We start from the raw sequence: 21,043 nt of genomic DNA, 5'->3' as shown, positions 1-21,043 counted from the left end.
CGACAATTTACAAATGTTACTGAACAAAGATTACTTGTGAATTACCATTAAATAAAATTTTTAAAGGAGTAGTTCACTTTTTAAAACACTTTTGCTGATAATTTACTCACCACCATGTCATCCAAGATGTCCATGTCTTTCTTTCTTCAGTTGAAAAGAAATTAAGGTTTTTGATGAAAGGATTTTTCTCCATATAATGCACTTTAATCGGAGTGTTTAATCCTGTTCGAACTTGTTCATCAAAATGAACGAATCTTTTTTCGACGAACGAAATGACTGAATTGACGGCGAGCGTTTGAGTTTATAAAACTTAAACTTTGTTATTTGTTTTTTAAATGAGCGATCGTTTCGCTTGATAAGACCCTTATTCATCGTTTGGAATTGTTTAAAGCCCTTTGAACAGTTTGCAGTTTGTACTGAAACTGTTTTTTTGGACCTTGAACCGTTTGGTTCCCATTGAAGTCCATTATATGGAGAAAAATCCTGGAATGTTTTCATCAAAAACCTTAATTTCTTTTCAACTGAAGAAAGAATGATATGGACATCTTGGATGACATGGGGGTGAGTAAATTATCAGCAAAATGTTTTTAAAAGTAAACTACATAGTAGTCAAAAGTATGAGATACTAAGGATACGTTCACACTGTAAGTCTTTTGGAATTGACAACCACATTTACTCACGGGTAAATTGAAAAGGTACAAATTGTTGAAAAAAATTCTGATTATATAAAAATGTTATATCAAAAATGTATTTTCTCTTTCCCCAAATGAAGATGCTCAAGGCAACTGTGTATTTTTACGCAGTCTTGGTTGGCTAATGTAGTTGGTACCCCTTCAATCAGTCATGCAACAACCTTACATTGTTCCTAATGCATAATGTAAAGAAGTAGTCCAGAAGCGCCTGCCCCAAAGCATCATGGGAAGTGCATAAAAAGCCCCTTCCTCCTCTAAGGGCTCTACGTAGATAGTGTTGAAAGATGAGCGAAGCAGATCGCATGATGCTCTCTCAGTGGAATGGATCACTCTTTTTTCCTTTCCAAGGCACACAAACGTTAGTAATTTAGGGGCAGCAGATGGGATCTAAATGGGTTACGATATGGTTAGACAGTAAAGTAAAACAGTAGGGTTTTGTGGGCTAGCCGTAATCCCCGAGGTAACACTTACGACTGGGCACATACCATTGCCCGTGGCATTATGGCTAGATTTTATTAGATTCTCTTGCAAACCATTTATCATCTCTTTTTTTCCTCTTTCCTCCTGCATTCTTTAATAATGGTAAAAATGGAATATTGTGTTCCCGGAAAAAAGTACGGGAGCTCATCATGCAGGATGGAACGCTCTCATTTCGAGCTGCAACTGAATATTTCATAGAACAAGAGCAGAGCACTTTCTCCTTCCCTCTACGACATCTCTATATGATTAAATAAACACATGCGAATGAGGTCACATGCAACCAGCGTGACCACACATCTATACACACAAATGCATCATCAATACTAAATACAGTGTTCCATGCTGGCATGTTACATCCCACTGTCCATGTAGGATTTGCAAAGGATCATGTCAAGGACACTCAGAACAATTCATTTGGTGTCCTTCTTTCTCTGTGGAGGAGGTCTAGTTGGGTGGTTTTGTTTTGTTGGACTGTTTGGTAGCTACAGTAACTAGCCAAAAATTGGAAATCTAATTAAAGCTAATTAGATACGCAGAGGTTTTAAAGATGCAGTGAAATAAAAGGAAAAATCAAGGAAAAGTAGCCTACTTTGCCGTTTCTTCTAGAAAACAACGAGATTGTATGGAAAGAAGATGGAGGAATCTCAAACGTCTCCTTTAAAGTTTCAGAAGAGATCTTAATGTACCATATACCAAAGTCTGCGATTAATTCAGAGATTTGAGAAGTATTTCTCATCAAACTGTCCCAAATGATCTAAGCATTGCTATACATATTATATAACGGTCTCCTGAGACAATTGTTTCCTAAATTTATCCTATATAAATTTACTTTATACATACATAAATCATATCTAAATAACTCCAGAAGCTATTAAAGAGAAACCTCTGACTCTGAGCAAGGATATTGTCCTCTAGGAGTCTTCAGTCTTTTGCATTGGCTAAAAACTGGCACAATAGGACCAATAAATGAAAACATTACAACAATGAATGAAGTTTCCAACTTTCCCCACTCCCAGCAATCCAAAGGGATTGCTCTCTCTTGCCAACAGGATAAACATGCTGCCCTAAGGATTCAAATGAACTCAAACTTACATTCATTTCAGAGCTGGTTCGGATATAGGTTCATCTCATAGTTTCACTATGGTGGTCTCGCCAAAACTCTCTCTTTCACGATCTCTCACTAACTCTGACTCTTATCTCGCTGCCCAGCTGTCCCAGAGCTAAGGAAGCACTGCTCCCTCCCACTTTGCCAACCTACACACACACACACACACTCTCTCTCTCTCTCTCTCTCTCACGCTGCTGCCTCTCCACAGGTCTCTTGTTTAAAATACGGGCTGAACTTCATGAGTTTGTTTGCTCAGGATGGAGAATAGATGGAAATCATGACTGGTAAGAAGATTAAAATTGAGACCCCCATTTGTCAGAGTCAATCACAATACATTCACTTCCATAGTGCATTTACACCAATTTCACCTCTACCCCTCCCCCATTATGACTACTTAAATATGCATCACCTCTGTTTCTCAGAGCATGCACACAATGCTGAGGACAAGTGTAGTTCACTAAAAATTCACTCCAATTTCAGTATGACTAAACACAAATGATTAAAATCGAACTTTTCAAAGTGTAGGTATACTTATTTAGTGTGTCCAGTCGCTTTCAGTTCTACCTGCAGTCATAAACATCCCCTTTAGTTACTGTGTCAATAGTAGTCAACACACTTTCACTAACCTGAACATTTACAAGTCCCCAATAAAAAAAAGTGACACATTGGGAATGTACTGTAATACTTTAAAGGTACAATATGTAGGAATTTTGTAACAAAATATCCCAAAATCACTTGCATAGTGTGATACATTTCCTGCAGTTGTGTACCTAAAAGTCTCCAAAGATTTTTTATTTCAGAGAAATTTTAATTTTAAATAAGTGTCCGTCCTGGAAAAAAAATGTGGCATGTCAATGACGCAATATCCGCGCCATCCTCGGTTTCCGTTCATACTGTAACCATGGCGACAGATGTGGACAACTGCGTATTTCTTAACATTTAGCGGCACGCAGTTCTTGTTTCTTTCAAACATAGACCATGGCAAGCAGACTTTGGCACAAACATGGAGAACTAAAATGAGGATCAATATCAGCGTGGCATTCTTGAGATTCCAAGAGCTCCAAGTCCGCGACTAACTTGGAGCAACACCGCTCTTGCATATACTTTATTAGACAGGTGAGCAAACATGAAACAAAATCTGTGTGTTTCCTTGCAACACATGTAACTGTCAATAATATCACTTATTATTGCCTATATTACGTGACAGATCAATCATTATGCATATGTTGATTGATTCACCTCAAAAACTATCAAGTGATCGTTATGCTGATGAAAATTCAGTTATATTGCTCTTTGTACTTTGGTAATGCTTTTTAACACTTGTTTTGACTGAGATTATGGCAGTGCAATTAAATACAACTGATATGTGTTGTTAAACAATATTTAGCCATTACTTGCAAATGTTCCTTCAAATTTACTTTGAGTACGATTGGTTTGAACACGTAAAACAATACGGCATTAACCACAAACATGTAAAACTAATAGACCGTAAAAGAAATGGACGCAGCGACCCCATTGATTTCAATGGTGAAGACCCGATAATTGCACTTCCTGTTTGATGTGTGAGCGACTGCGAACCCAGTGATCTCCATCCATGATGATAGTACAGTATGTTTCAGAGTGTGATGTGTTCAGTATAATTTCAGACGATGTGTTTAATCCCCATGTGGTCCCATGACATGGTCTGATCCGCACATGACTCCACAGGGACCTCCTGAACCTAGAGTGTGTATGCGTGACTACACTGTAAAAAAAAAATATTGATGGTTTAACTTAAAAAAGTAAGTAACCTGGGTTGCCTTAAAATTTTAAGTTCATTGAACTGGAAAAAGTGCGTTAATACAATGAAGGAGAATGATTTAATCATCAGAAACTCAAAATAATAAGTTATCTCAACTAAATAAATTATTATAAAGTTGATTTGACAAAAGAAAATATGTTGTGATAACAAATCTTGAAAATATTTTTTACAGTGTACGTTCACAATGGAATACTAAAACACTGCACAGTATACACTGAATACTGCCTACTATTTATTAAAAAATATATTATAAGAAATCTTTGAAATCGTTTAACGATTAGCGATTCAACAGTATGAAAGACCTTTTTATATGATGCCCCCATATGTAATCTCATAGAAAGAAAAAAAGGTCTATTGACATACAATTCAATTTTCTCTAAAAATGTCTTAACTCTTGAGAGTGCAAATCATGACTGACATTTTCATTGGTTTAAATAATAAAAGTCAGCCAAAAATGGTTATATGTATGATCTTAAGGCTGGAATCCTAGAATCAGCACAGCCTCAGTGTGTGATGATGGGCAACAGAGGAAAGAAGAGAAAATGAGAAAATCCCTAGTCAGTGGATTAAGCGTGGACTATAGACTTCAAATTGGTATGATCTCAGATTATACTATGCATTTAATATACAGCAGAAAAAAAAAAAAGAGTTCACAAACACAACCCAACTACAGCATGCCTCCAGGCATTGGCTTAGCATACAGAGATGCATTTTATACAGAATCCATTTAGCTCTCTTATACACTCGATGAAATACAGTGGGGTTTAAAAGCATCGAAAGACTCACCACTTTTAATAGGAGACACTGTTTGTGGAAACCTTCCTTTTTAGGGCCAGTCATAAAATCAGCTGACTTTGGTCAGGTGACCTGACATCATGTTAGAGCTCTTTAGAAAACAGCACGGGGTGGTGAGAACGCAGTGTTTTAAAACAGCACCACCTTCATGAATTAATAATCAGCGGCAGCACGTTGTCTTCAGGGACACGGTTAACGTGAGTGCCTACGCACTGAGAACAGGATGAAACCACGCTGCTCAGACAAAGAGCCTTTAATCAACTCTACCATGTTGAATTAAAAAAGCAGTACAACTGTAGAAACAGATCGCAGGGGTGAACACAATGATCATGAACCACTCATGTCAAACCATTTGAATTCACCATTCCAATCTTATCCAAAAATCTATATACTAGTTGCATTAAAGTGTACAAATAAGGATAATAGTGATAATTTATGGCTTGGTTTCACTGACGGGGCTCAATTTAAACCAGGATTAGACCTTTGTTCATTTAGGATTTTTAAGTAGCTTTTATAAAAAATGCCTTAGAAAAAAAACCCAAAATATTATTGTGCTTCTTGAGACAAACCAGTAGCACTTAGACTAGGCTTAAGCTTTCTCTGTGAAACAAGGGCTATAAAACTTAAAACCAACAAACTAAATTTTACCTTTTACATTTTAAAATGTTATTACAATATTATTTTAAACGGATGAAATAATAATAATAATAATAATAATAACAACAATAACAATAATAATGTAGAAATATTTAATATATTTTACATTGTTTTTAAAATTATTATTATTATTATTTTATCAAATGTAAAGTAAACTACAAGGTACATTTAACAAAAAAAAAATTATATTATTTTAAATTACTCTTTCATTATTTACATTTTTTATGGTATCACTGATATGCATTGATAAAATAATAATGATAATTTAATTTAGTGCCTCATTTTTTAGTGATTAATTATTGCCAAATTAAGTAAAATATTACAAGAAAATTTACTCAATCAAGCGAATTATTAAAAGCACATTTAGATATTAAAAAATGGCAACACTTTACAATAAGGTTTTGTTTATTAACAATAGTTATCTAAATTAGTTCACATGAACTAACAAAGAACAATACTTCTACAGCATTTTTAACCTTAATGTTAATCTCAAAATTTACTAACACATTTTTTAAATCAAAATTGTATGTCAACATTTATCCACTGTGTGAACATGATGAACATAAAAAAATATTAACATATGCTGTAAAAAATACCGTATATTGCTCATTGATAATTTATATTAGCCGAAGCATTAACCAATGTTAAGAAATGAGGCCTTATTGTATAGGGTTACACAAAAAGAAAAAGAAAAAATGAAGAACAAATACTGTTAATAATATCAAGTGCTTGTGGGAGTTTAACTTCAAAACCATCATTAATGTCTGAGTTCTTGTAAATCAAAATTACTGAAATCAAAATATGAACCAAATCGATACATTACTTATCTATCCCTGCTAAGCCCTAGTACTTCTGGTGAACGGACCATACGAACACAAATTCAAACCCTCCCTGACTGTTGTGTTCCTGAGTGTGTTACCTTTCTGCCCCAACAGTGATGAGGACAGATGTTTGCCTTCTCACACACACAAACACCTCACCCGAGAGACACCAAACACCCATACACACACCAATTTGAATCTTGACAGAGATCTGCACCGCTGCTTCTCCTGTCAAACATCTGGGATCTGTATGCTTGATGGGCCATGTCTCACAGCTCGGTTTTGTTTTTCTGTTCCCTGCAGTTTTGCTGGCGTTATTTTTCCTCTGACAGCACACAAGAGAGAGCGATCAGACCATGAACAGACAGACAACCCTGAAATCTCTCTCTCCCTCTCTCCTTTCGGAGTTGAGACTGCTGACAGCCTCATTTCAATCCTACAGTAGGAGTCCAAAAATCCAATACAAATGTTGTCTTAAAAAAAGAACCAGTTAAGCGCTCTGTGTACGTAACACAAACCTATACACTTCCTTCCCAGACAGCTTTATTCAGTCGTGACCGCTAGTCGTGACTGCTTCTCTCTGCGGTTCACTTGCAATCTTCAATCACAGCAATTTTTTCTGCACTCTGCCTTCCTCTACTGGATATTACGATGAAGTACAGCCATTCTAATAAAGAAAACAATAGGCAATCTGCCACGAGAGATTGCGTTATATTTCATTCACATCAGAGCAAACACAATCTGCAGGCATTTAAACACACAAAAGGTACATATTTGTCAATTAAAAGACTCAGACGAACGCGTTGGCATTTGGCCAGCAGAAGTCCCGTCGCTCCAATCCCAAACGCAGCCAAGATTTATAACCTCTCGGCGGCAGCTTTACAGCATGTCTTGCTGTTTTTGCATTCAGACAAGAAGAATCGCTGGGGCGGCTGCTGAATAAATCGCTTGGCTAATCATTTGTTGTGTTCCCTCTATATCCTTGAGCAATCCCTGTGAATTTTAAACTGGTATGGCTGAACTCCCGGCCAGGCCATTCTCATTGGGAGAGTAGAGACTCCATCGACTCATGGCCATCTATCAAATGTAATTACGTTATAAGTAATCGGACATTCTGATGCGTCATATTTTTTGTCAGGCGAAACACTTTTGACCTCAAATTTTTACTTGAAATACCCCCTAAGATTTTAAGATACAGTATTTAAAGCTACAGTCCATAGCTTTTTTGGGTTAAAAATGATCCAAAATTGATATTTGAGAAAATTCATAAGCAGCCAGTGTTCAAATCTATCTGCTTGCCGTAGCTCGATTCAAAGCGGTAAGCTTGTAATAATGTTTTAAATTCCAGTGGTACTGATGGATTTCCGCGGGAGATTCAAGCATGTCTTTGCGTCATTACGTCACATCTGTACATATAAAGAAGAGTCTCGGCTAGTAGCTATTTTGCGCGTGAGGATGCTGGAGGTGGAGATTTGTAGCCTTTTCTCACAACACTTGATATAATTAAACTTATCAATTTGATGGCGGATCCAGAAAGGTTCAAACGACAATCACCAGTGACAACTGATTCACCCGCTGTAAAATACAAAAGACTTTGTTCGGACTTCGGAGTGGATACAGAAAAGTGACTGCAACCGGACCCATGTGAAAACAAGAATAATATCAGAAGGACAGTACATGTAGTCACACAATGCTGATGTTGTTAACATTAACAATTTGAGAACAAAGTATGTATAATTTGCATGATATGATATGCGATTTTTAGATTTACTGCAATGTGGATGTTTCTTACTAGTTCAGATGACATTTTCCAGTGAAAATTCTTATGTTGGTCATACTTCCAAAAAGTATAATATGTGATTCTGAATGCCAGTATCCACACCGGAGCGGTGACTGACAGCCTCATAGTCTCCTCAAACATTGTGTTCATCCACCCTGTGGCGTGCCGAAGTACAATTCACGTAGAGTTCATAATTCCACGACTAACTGCAATTGCAGATTTGGAACAGAGATGGAGACAAAGAGGAAAAACTGCGGACTGCAGCTTTTAATAATTTACCAACATATTCGTATGTTCACGGTTCTCTGATTTAGGATAATGGTCAGTCACATGACATGTATACAACAACATATTTTTTTACATTCCAATATATTACACTGATTACGGTAATACGTTTGTAAATGACTGCAGGTGTATGACACTGATGAAGGTCTTTACCTGAAAAAGGTTTGCGCACCATGCACTTATGCAATTTATTTGTGGCCTCTGGACAATAAAATCTTGTGAGCCTTTTGGCCAATTTTTGTGTGCGGATCTTTCTTTTTTTTCAGATTTTTTTTTTTTTATCTTAAAATGATTTTTATGACTTTTGACTTTTTTATGATTTAATTGATTATAAGCTTGTCGTCAAATCACAAATGTGTCGAGTCAAATTTAAAAATTAATTTGTGGATCATACTTCACCACTTCTTATATGAACTCACGAATGTGCTAATGAGAGATAGGGTGAAAGTAAAGATTTTCATTGAATAATGACTTAAGTTTAGGTCTTTTACCTCACATAAAGTGTGAAATATGTTTTACGGCTTCTATAGTGCATTACATTCTTATTCATTTTTGAGATGGAAATGTTTTATGTAATGGTCTCAGATGTGCAGAAAAGTCCAGTCTAAGGATGCTCAGGTCAAAGACCATGTATATCTATATACATCACATACTTGACTTAACACATTAGAACTAACAGTCATGTGATTAGTGATTAGATTCACAGTGAAGATGACTTCGTTCCTGCAAAAGGTCTCTTTTTGTGTTCAATGGAAGTCCATCAGTCATATGATTTGACTTTGGAATGACATGAGGGTAAGTAAATGAGGACACGGTTTTCATTTGTGGATGAACTATTCCTTTAATTCCCACAGAAGCCGAAGTGACTTTTTAGAGATGGCAATTACATTACGCGGCGCGAAGACTTCGGATAATTACGTATCTCCAGGGCTGCAATATCCAAAGTGTGATAAAGATTACCAGAGCACTCCTGTGTGACGCACAGCATCCATTCAGCAGCAGAAACTGTAAACGCACTGCACTTCCAAAAAAGGAGGCTCTTATATGCAGTATGATGGGATTGATTGATGGGGCTCATATGAACCCAATTCAGACCTCAGATTTCAGCATATTTCACTGTCTTTGCTGGTTTCATGCCTAGATTATCCATGAGCCATGCAGTCAGTGCTGATGTTACATTTGTAAAACTGCATTTGGTGCTGGAAGCGCATTAAAATAACTGAACTATACACAGACTGTGCACTTGTTTTACACTAGCATTGTGCTATCCTCATCTTTTTAATATTCAACGAAGTGCGAACTGAGTGATTTAAAGGTTTAATGATATGAGTCACAATGTTAAATTAATAAGATGCATTACACTGGCTATATCTGAGAAAAAAAACAAAAACATAGCACAGATTCTGTCTGTTGCATTCTGCGAGTACGTTCATCCTCATAGGGTGCCGATTTAATGACAAGCACACACAAAGCAACCGCAAAAATGAATTAGCTCCCTTCAGGCACACGCTCACACACAAATGAACCTGTTTATGCACACGCCACGCAAACAAACAGTTGCATAGTTACGCCGAAGAAACAGCAGCCCTGGCCTCTATCCAGAGGAACGCAGGCGGATAAAAGGTTTCCAAGAGGGACGGGCTGACTCATTCAGGGCTCCAGAGGGATTGTGGGTATCCTCAGTCACCCGCTACAGATGCTAAAACTAGAACACGTCCAATTAGTGCTCCTCTTTCACTCGTTCGCTGCAGAAGTCTGGCAGGCATGCGTACAATAGCGCAGCCACGCTTCTGAAACTTTTCAAAGACATGTCTACGGGAGACTTTAAATGAGCCAGAGACCTTTCTGATTTTTATGGGCTATTATCAGATAAGCTGAACAGATCCCGGTGACAGATTTTACCCCTGAAAGATCATTTCCCTTTAAAAGTGATAAGCAGCGTGTCACAGAGCTGCCAGCTTCAGAACGATAATGATGGGTGTAATGATGACTGTATTGCAGGGGTGTTTTCTTTGAAGAAAGCGAGGGAGAAAGTGCTGCTAAGGAACTTGGATGAGTAATAAGTTATAAATATATAAGTTTAATATATTATATATAGTTCATGTGCAAGTATATACAGTATATGTATGTATATACATGCACATGAATAATATATCATATATTAAACTTATATATATATGTATTACAGCTTACTTAAGAATATTAAGCAGCACAACTGTTTTCAACATTAATAATAATAAGAAATATTTCTTGAGCAACTGCTATACAACATGTAAAGGATGCTAGGGAAAACATAATATCTAAAAAAAATATCTAAAAAATATCTAAAAACAAAATCTGTCCTTTTCTACAGTAAAACTGTCTAAAAGTGACAGAAATGGATAAAGTTGAAATAAAATAAAATAGATAATAAAATTATATTAACTAATCAATTAAAATAAAATTTGTATCTTTACTTGCAACTGTTATCCAAAATGTAAAGGATGCTAGGAAAAACATACATACACATGTAGTACATGTGTCCTTTTCTAAACAGCGTCCAAAAGTGAGAGTAATGGATACATTTTATAAATTAAATTGTAATTTGTGTGTTATGTTGTTAGATGTGTATGTGCATACTGCTATCTATCTACACAAAGAATTGCCTTTGAGGACAATAAACTTAAAGTAGTAGTGAAAGTTTCAGGCAGCATTTCTAAAATAATAAAATAATACAAATGAATCATATTTTTAAATACCTCTGTGTTTTTGAGGCGTTCTTTGTTCCTATGAACAGGGGAGTGGGGCTGATGTATGGCCGAGGTGTTGTTACGTGCCAATTCTCCGTTAATCACATGGTCCTCTGGGGCAGTTTTGGGCCTTGACCAAGTAGAGATGTTATCTGCACAAGTACAATATCAGTTATCATACATTCACTATTATTCGTGGATACTGAACATCAAACGAAGCTGCCAATACAATAAATAAGATTATAATGTGATATATATGATGTAACAAGAGAACACATTTTGGTACGCAGAACTAACACTCATCACACATTTCAAAAGAGACAGACAGCGCCATATTCTCTCGCCTGTATTGGATCCCTGTGTGTGGCTGTGGGTGATGTGTTGGGCAGCCTGGCACACGTTGTGCTGAAGGATACTCAGGCATTCTCCCAGACAGCTGAGTGTGGCTGCAGACGTGGCTTTGAGCAGGAGCAGGTCCTGATCCAGGGAAGACAGCGGGCCGCGGCTCGGCAACGACTCGATTGAATTCACCAGGTTCTTCTGTTGGCCCTCCGCCTGGGACATGACCTGAAAAGACAGGGCAATAGACAGTCTTCTCATCGATTTCACTTGGACTTCATAGACATCTTAATTAAATTAATCTGAACAGCACACATTTGTATTTAGACCTACTTTAGTTGGGCTATCCATTACCTACTACAGAACAGTCCTCGAGTAAATGAATCCTTGATTAGAATTAGTGTCTAGAATTAGTTTGCTAATATTTAGACAGGCACATGCTGCCAGCTTGTATACTATACAGCATTTGTAGCTTATTTTATTTCTGTACAGTGTAGGCTACACTATTTATACTGTATACAGTATATTGGGAGAGTAGTATGTATTTACATATATATATATATATATTTAGAGCACAAGACTGTGATATAGATATGTATATATATATATATATATATATATATATAGTTGTGGTCAGAATTAATGACATCTCATAATCTCTCCAGATCCTTCAGATTCCCGGATCCATGTTGGTGCTTCTTCTCTTCAGTTATTAATATATATATATATATATATATATATATATATATATATAATATATATCAACTGTTTTCAACAATAATAAGAAATGTTTCTTGAGCAGCAAATCAGCATTTTAGAATGATAAAGGATCATGTGACACTGAGCTTTGCCACCACATTGCATTTTAACAATAGTATAATAAAATGTTGAAATTGTAATAATATTCATGCTTAAATTAATTAACTAGTTAAATTAATGCAGCCTTGGTGAGCAGATATACACACAGTCACACACAAAGAAAAATAATATATTGAGGTAGAAATGAAAAGTGCAGTACAATAATCTAATATTGTGGCTTTTATTACCGATGTCTGATTTAGAGAAGATTGAGACACCTGTAATCCTCCCGGAGTGAAAGTAATCTCCTGGATTAGCTCAATCCCATCTTCCCAGTGTTCAAAACAAACCACATCCTGTCAACTGAAAATCCTTCCCACAGGGAATATATGGCATATGTATATATGTTGCTCACTGTACCCTCACTTTTTAGAGCACATGACTGTGAAGCGAGTCGTGAGGAAAAGTTTGTAGTGCTTGCTGCCCCCGTTTGAGTCCGTCATGAAGCTAATGATGACCATGGGCTTTTGTGGTGGTGTAGATATTGGGCAGCTCTAATTAAAAACAGACAGATAAGTAAATAACTAAAGAGGAGCAGAAACTTGCAGGATGTGACTCATCACTGTAGGCTGATCTGTACATGCATACTTCTCTGTCTGTCTTCCTTTCTTTCTTTCTCTCTCTCTTTCTCTCTCTCTCTCTCTCAACACTTCAGTGATTGCAACACTATTACAGCACAGCTGTAGTTTTACTTCAGATCCAGCTCATTAGGATAGACAAAAGAGTCTATCCTAATGAGCTGAGGATCTGAATCAAGTGTGTTAAATAAGGGAGACATACACAATATGCAGAGCAGTGGGTCGCGAGGACTGGAGTTGAGAACCCCTGCTTTACAGTATAGGCCTATGTCAGATACATAATCTATAATTGATATTAGTTTGAACTACTTGTATAGATCACATTAACAGAAAACGTTTTCCACCAGCAATTACTGTTAAAAGCTCTAGTCATAGAACAAATAATTAAGTTTGATTTACTGTAATTGTGACTTTGTGGAACATGATGGTCTTGACATGATATTACTTTAGTAAATCTTAAAAAAAAAACAAAAAAACAATTTGAGTTTGACATTTGTTTATGCTGGGTTGAGGAGTGACTAGTTACGGTGAAATGATGTTATTAAATTATAAAATGAATTTAATTGTATAACTGAGGTAAAATGTGTAATTCAAAGTTACTAACCAAATTAAAAGGAAATTGCTTTACACTGATAAAGTAATCCAAACCACATTTATAATGGGTAACTTCTAACAGTAAGCAATTACTTTTCCAAAGTAACCTTCCTAACACTGAATGTATGTGAGATTCAACACATTCTTTCTGGTGTGTGACTGTGTGGAATTTCTTTGAATTTAGTTCCACTTCCTGTCATTCCAATTCCAATTCAACTTCTTGTGGGGCGGAGTCAATTCAATTCAAATTCCAATTCATGAATTGAATGGAGGCTATGAATGGAATGGAATGGAATGGTATTGAATGGATGGAATTGTATGGAAGCTAAAGCAGGCTTGTGCAAAATTCAGCTGAAAATTAACCTAAAGCAACAGTTCATTGAAAAAAAAAAAAAATGGATGCAATTATTAAGAATCAGAATTATAACTGATTGTAAAACTTATATACTGTTTTTCTTTTAAGGAAAATTTGAGCGGTTAAGGCCAATTCACACTCAACTGAGTCCGACTGACACAGACCAACGGCGACAGCCACCAGATTACAGCACGTCACTTCTCAGACATTCTAACTCCAATTCTGCATGTTCAACAAACTCTGACAGACACTAACAGACTCTGACAGGAGAAAAACACTGATCCGACGAAGTGTCTGTGTGGTGGGAATTGGCCGTTAAAGGGATAGTTCACCTAAAAAAGGAAAATTCTGTCATCATTTACTCTCCCACAAGTTGTTCCAATTCCAAACCTGTATACATTTCTTTGTTCTGTTGAACACAAAAGAGGATATTTTAAAGAATGTTGGTAAGCGGTGGGGCACCATTGACTTCCACAGTATTTTTCGTCCAATGTCCATACTATAGAAGTCAAAATTGTTTGGTTGCCCATATTCTTCAAAATATCTTCCTTTGTGTTCAATAGAACAAAGAAATGTATACAGGTTTGGAACAAACTGGTGATGAGAGTAAATGATGACAGAATTTCCATTTTTTTGGGCGAACTATCTTTTGAAAGCCTGTTAATACCAAGAATTATAGCTATAAAGATAAGTAACAATCACTATAATAGTTATGTTCTGTTTATTCGAAGCACGAGCTGCAGTTTTGTGGTCTCCCACTCTTTAAAGCAGGATGGATTCTGATTGGCTGTCAAGGTTTTTACAGCAGGAAAATATTGTTCTGAAAGTGATTCCAACGATATTGTTTCTCTGTGCTGTTATGGTCTCTGCCATTCTTTTATATTTTAATCGTAATCGCATCGTAATCATTGTAGTTATCAACCTTGGTGTAAATGGGCCTTTAAATGGAAAAGGGCTGTGTGAAAACAATCCTTCTGTGTTCCACATACAGGTTTAGAACAACATAGATAAATAGTAAATGTTTTCCGGTGAACTACGCCTTTAAATGTGGTTTCACGGGTCACACTGTGTTTGTAGACCCAGAGACACTGACGTCATCTTTTAATAATTCACTGAAACAGGATATCACTGCCGGCTCTCTCTACAACAAGTGAAAGACTTTAGACTTTTTCTTATATTCACTGTCCTGGCTGTCTGTCTGCTACAGCATGGCAAACTTTGAGCAGAGAAGAGATTTTGCAGATGTTCATAACCCAACTCTCATGAAAAATTGATCTGTCTCTTTATTCTCCCTCTTTGATCCGTTTCTCTTTTTGAGCGAGTATTAAAGGAAAAAAGACGAGCATCACAGCCGTCACCTGCTCTCGGCACAGAATCCCCAAGGTTCCCTGCGCACGGGTTTAGTACTGATCACGATTCTGGAGCTGAGAGATCACACACACCCTCAAAACTGTTGCATAATGCTGAGAGAAAAAGAACAAAACAACATTAAAGGCATAGTTCACCCGAAATTTTTAATTCTGTCATCATTTACACTCTCGTTTCATTCCAAACCTGTATGACTTTCTTTCTAACAAGGAACACAAAAGAAGAAACTTTGAAGACATTGCACATTAGTAAGTGCAGCAGACCAGGCTTGGGTACAGTCAATTCCTCATAATGGTCATCCGTCTTCTATATTCTAGCGTGTCTCTCGGGGTGTGTTACTCACGAAACGAACAGAAAATCTATAATATAATATTTTCAAGGTTTGATGTCTATAAGTCTTTTTTATGCTCGCCAAGGCGTATATTTATTATATATTGACCAAAGTATAATAATTTATATATATATATATTTACAATTTTAAATAAACTGGTTCCTGTTGGAGTATATTTTAAAATGTATTCCTCTAATGGCAACTTTGAATTTTCAGCATCATTACTCCAGTCTTCAGTCACATGATCCTTCACAAATCATTCTAATAATGATTTGGGGTCCTCAAGTAAAATTTCTTATTATTTTCAATGTTGAAAACAGTTGTGCTGCTTAATATTCTTGAGGAAACCCTGATACTTTTTACAGTATCCTTTGATGAATATAAAGGATATAATTTATTTGTAACATTATACATGTTTTTACTGTCACCGTCACACCAATTCAATGCATCCTTGCAAAATAAAAGTATTAATTTCTTTAAAAAGAACTAGACACTAGAACAGCCTAGTGTACATACTTGTCTCACCTGTTTACACATGGTATTAAAATGTGTTGTTGTCGATCGGACCACACTAAATACATGTGTAAACGGGGTCTAAAGCGTTTTGAGCTTGTCCACTTTCAACCACATCCATTAGAAAACACATTCGACCGAATTGCTTTCAGTGTTAACGCTCATGTGGTCGAATGTGTTCAAACAGCCACAAAACAGCGCCTACTCTCCGCCTACTGACCACGTTCATATGTAAATTGTCCTCCCTCGTCTACTTGTGATCGACCAAAAGCATCTTTATACCAGGAGTAAACAGGGCCCTTGTTAAACAACAATTACCTATCTAAATTTGTAGTTTTCTCATCTAAATTTGTAGTGTATTTTTCAGACGTGATGTTCTATGCAAATCTTCAACTTTTTACTCACTCTGGTAACTGAACTGAATCACACATCAGCTAATTTACTGTACAGCATAGCAAAATGAAGGTCAACTTTAGTTTTATACAGGGGACAGGGGTCAACTTAAGTTACATACAGCATACAAATTCTGTTAAGCATAAAACATTGCATGTACAAATCTGTCATTTCTGATTCTGAACGGTCAATTACATCATTCTCCAGTTAAATATTTTTGTTTAAACACCAAGGCCTGATCACCTTGAAACAGACACATCAGCACATCCCTACGATGATCACCTCTAAGCAAATGATTTCTGTGTGTGAGCAATTTCCTCTCACACTTGTACAGTGTAACTAATTGCACATCAAGCCATGGATAAAAATAAATGCAGCAGGATAATTAAAATGCCAACAGTTTCATGCAACTATAACGTCAGTCACTGCGCCTTTCAAAATCGTATCTGGAGGTGATGTGTCATTTCTTTCAATATAACAGCTTAACCCTCAAACCGTATTCACTTTATATCCCTTAATCCTGTAATTGTGGACAAATGTGGGCACAGAGGACTCGGGTGTGATCCTAATTTTTATTTATTAAAAATTTTATATCACTGTCTTTGATAAAGTTTTGTCTATCCATTTATCGTGTTTTTTTTTTATTTTGGGGGTATTTTTGAATCTATTTACTTCAAAAAGTACTATATTTTCTATGTAAATTGTTCTATGTAAATACTTATTTTTATGTTTTATTTTTTTTAACTACATTAAAATATCATTCCAATATGTTCTTAGAGCTAAAACCTAAAGATGAAGTGACTGCTGTCACCTGGTGTCTTATTTTGTCTTATTTTACAATGCTCTAAATTTCAGTTTTTCCCATACAATTCTATGGGTGCCCATTTTTGACCCAAATACAAGATTAAGGAGGGTTTTTTTCACCCACTTATCATTTTAGAATTGAGTAAAAAAAAATTGTGTGTGTTCAGAGGCAAACTTAGGAAAAGTAGCCAAGTCTTGTACCGCTCAGATCAAGGGAAGTATTTTTTAAAAATAAATCAAAACTATTTTGCCCACATTTGTCCAGAATACGGTTTTAGGGTTAAACTCCAGGCTATACACTGTTCAAAGGTTTGGGGTCAGTACGATTTTATATATATATATATATATGTATATAGAGAGAGAGAGATTTTTTTTTTTTAAATATTCAGTAAGAATGTAGCCTATTAAATTGATCAAAAGTTACAGCAAAGACTTTTACACTGTTTTAAAAGTCCATTTCAAATGAATGGTGTTCTTTTGAATTTTCAAAGAATACAGAAAAATATTGGGCAGCAGAACAATGGGTCTCATTCACTAAGCATGCGTACAAATTTGTGCGCGAGATGTACGAACTAAAGACTTTTAGAACAAATCACGATTCACCAAAAATTTCATAATACATTTTATTCAAAGTTTACAAAAAAACATATAATCATCAAGTAGTAATATATATACCAGTATCTGTTTTTGTTGCATAAATGCAGCTTTGGGGATGAAAAATCATCGACCCAACCTTTTAAATGAAAGTGTGAGTAACTAAGCCATTTGCAGGTTGATTTCCAGAAATGAGTATTAACTCTGTGGTTCTATCACACCATCCCAAGTTCCACTCCCAACACAGCAATTTTGTTTCAACCAATGGCGTGAGATTGGGTCGGGACTACCTGTGTAGTCGACCAATGTCAGATGGGGGAGTGTTCTGAAAAATGATTTTTGCATAAGTATTTTCCAGTTTAGGGACGCTATAAAGAAGCCTTTGAACATCAAAGACATTATCTACAGAATATAGAAAGGATGAACTTCAAGCCAAACCTCAAAATATACGGCAAAAGAATTCCACCTGCTTAAAAAAAGGTATTAGAGATGAAAGCAACTGGTGTGAATATGACAAAAAAAAGCAATGCAATCTCCAGTCGGCAGAGGAGAAGAGGTCACTTTATGTCTGGGCATCTTTTCTAAAGCACAGGTGCTAGCTATCTTTGATTGACAGCCCACAGATTACACTGTTTGAGCTCTATATCAGCAGGTGTAAATGGGCCAGGGTGAGTTAAATACGTGTATTGGAGTGGACTGGCACCAGGACCGGGAAAGATGACTGAAGACGAATGAGAGGACGATCGAATCCACCACAAAATGCTATTTAAAGAGAATGTCAGTAAACTATTGCACTCACTTGAGATAGTTACTGAAAAATGTAAGGGGGAGTAAATAATGGCAGTATTTACATTTTATGTGAACTATCCCTTTAAAAATGCTTGCCAACTTTACACCCAGTAAAATATACGCTGGCAAGATATTCAGTGAGAGTGCTAATAATAATTTCCGCCTCATTGCTTTGATGCACACACATTTTGAAAGCACATTTTATGAGTCTAAGCTGGTTTCCAATGACCTGCTGCATGTTTCCTTTGGACTGTCATGGAAAGTGACAGTGTTGTCTAATTCGAGGACTAAAATATGGCCTAAGAAATGGAAGCAGCAGCTGGTTATCACGAAAATGTCACACCAGACACCAAAGCAGGGTCATACAAACTGACAGTTTAAAACAGCAAAAAAAGGTTCTTGTATGCAATTCATAGATAAATGAAGGACGTCACAAAACTATAAAAGGTATGCTTTTATCTGAAGATCCATTTATACTCTGTAAGAATGATATTATGGGGACAATAATTGTTTCAAAATGAAATCATAATTGAATGTAAATGATATCGTAAAAAATAAACCGTAAATTTTACGGTAAAAAAAACGGCAGCTCTGGTTGCCAGAGCTTTACCGTTAAAATTACGGTAGGAACGTTAATGGTTTTACAGATTTAACTTAAAATTTACAGTAATAAACCGTAATTTATTTTCTGATAAAATGTGGAATTACCAACTTATTGATGAATTGATATCTATTTTAGACCATTGTAATACACTGACAACCAACAATCATCACAGCAGTGATGAGAGTTACATGAGCAATCACATTCACAGCTCATCACAAGTGAATAATTGTATAATATTGTATAAAGCAATACTTAATTAAAGAAGCTGCACAATGTCATTCACACAAACATTAAGCACCATCATGGTAACACACATGAAATAAAAAAAAAATGCAATAAACATTAATTTAACAACATTAAATGTAACATATAACCCTAATGTACATAACTGATTAGAAAAAAAAAACAATAAAACTATGAGGAACCATAGTTATTTCAACAAAAATACATAAAATGTGAAGTGTCACACAGGGAATTGTGGGAATGTCCATTTACGGTTTTTCACTGTAAATTATACTATGATTTGTTCTTTTTCACTTTCAAAAACTGTAAATTTAATGGTATTTTACTGTAAAATTATATCACAGTTATTTACCGTGTATAGTACGGAAACTTTCTGTTTACCAATTAACAGTTTTGCACTGTAGCACTTTTACAGTATTTTAGCGTTAAAATCACGGTTATTTTTTACAGTATATCAGTGGCGAATGGGGGCTTCTTTAATCGGGTATGGGTAGCGCGTCATGTCAAAAAATGTGCCCGGTGTAGCTATGCTGGATTATAGTAAGCGAGAAAAGTTTGCTCTAGACAGTGTTACATACTCAGTTTCTTACTCTCATATGACACACAGCAACACAGCTAAAAGTATTTCTAATATGTTGGACCTTTTATTGAAAAAAGCCTACATTTACCCATTGAGACAGCACACACACCGGAGAGCTGTGATAGTGTTGTTTGAGTTGAGGGAGGTGCAACATACGTGTGGAAGGGGAATTTGCTAAATATGCTATGAAATTGCTATGATTTAGCGTTTTTAGTCTTGAATCAAATACAATGTGATTTTCAACGTTTGGGATCTGGCAGCAACACCAGATTTTTTCCGTTTGGGCGAGCGATTTATGGACCGCTTTCCATGATCATGAAATCCCCCATATGGTCGCAAACCAATGAGAATGCTGGACAATGATGACGATACATAACTACAGAGTGAAGGCGCCAACCCTGCTGTGCATCCGTGTCCCCAAAACCCGCAGTAACTGACAGATCTGAAGAAAAATGACCGTAGTTTGGTAAATGAATAAATGATGGATAGTTGCATATGTACCAACATTTTATCATTTAAGCTTTTTTGATACAACTCAAACAAGATTATAGTAGAGTTAATTCGCAAGTCCTCAAATGGCTTGGGTATGCAGAGCATTCGCAGCTTATATGGACTGCAACCCCCATATCTGTATATACAGTATATATATTAATATAGTACTTCATAAAGTTATTTATGTACTCCATCAAAAGTAAATGATCAAAATATTACCTGTGCAAAAAATATATTAATGTTTATAAACATTTACATTTAATTTTAGCCTATTGGTTTATACATTTAAAAACAGTTATGCGCAAATAGTTTAACGCAAACTCTACGTTGTGTTCTGAAAGGCTTAATATCTGTCAATAGCAAAATTCTTGACTCGTATGGCTCCCCTCCCTTCTTCATTTCAAGTCTAAGACTATTTAGATTACAAAACATTGTTTAGTCTGAAACTATTTAGACAAAA

General features: G+C 36.0%; 1 protein-coding gene across 3 annotated transcripts in view; it reads right to left on the bottom strand.

Moving 5' to 3' along the window:
- osbpl10b (oxysterol binding protein-like 10b) overlaps positions 1-21,043 on the bottom strand; it is a 48,797-nt gene that overhangs the window by 16,302 nt on the left and 11,452 nt on the right. For all 3 annotated transcript variants that reach the window (XM_089117890.1, XM_039650838.2, XM_039650839.2), the window contains 2 exons: positions 11,493-11,715; positions 11,158-11,300 (listed from right to left, as the gene is read on the bottom strand). In XM_089117890.1, coding sequence (XP_088974016.1) covers positions 11,158-11,300; positions 11,493-11,715 — 366 coding nt within the window. The remainder of the gene's footprint in view (positions 1-11,157; positions 11,301-11,492; positions 11,716-21,043) is intronic.

The sequence above is a fragment of the Pimephales promelas genome, chromosome 12, assembly GCF_988280905.1.
Source record: "Pimephales promelas chromosome 12, fPimPro1.hap1.1, whole genome shotgun sequence".
NCBI lineage: Eukaryota > Metazoa > Chordata > Actinopteri > Cypriniformes > Leuciscidae > Pimephales > Pimephales promelas.
Note: the sequence above shows the minus strand (reverse complement) of the source record. Positions and strands in the feature narration are given on the sequence as shown.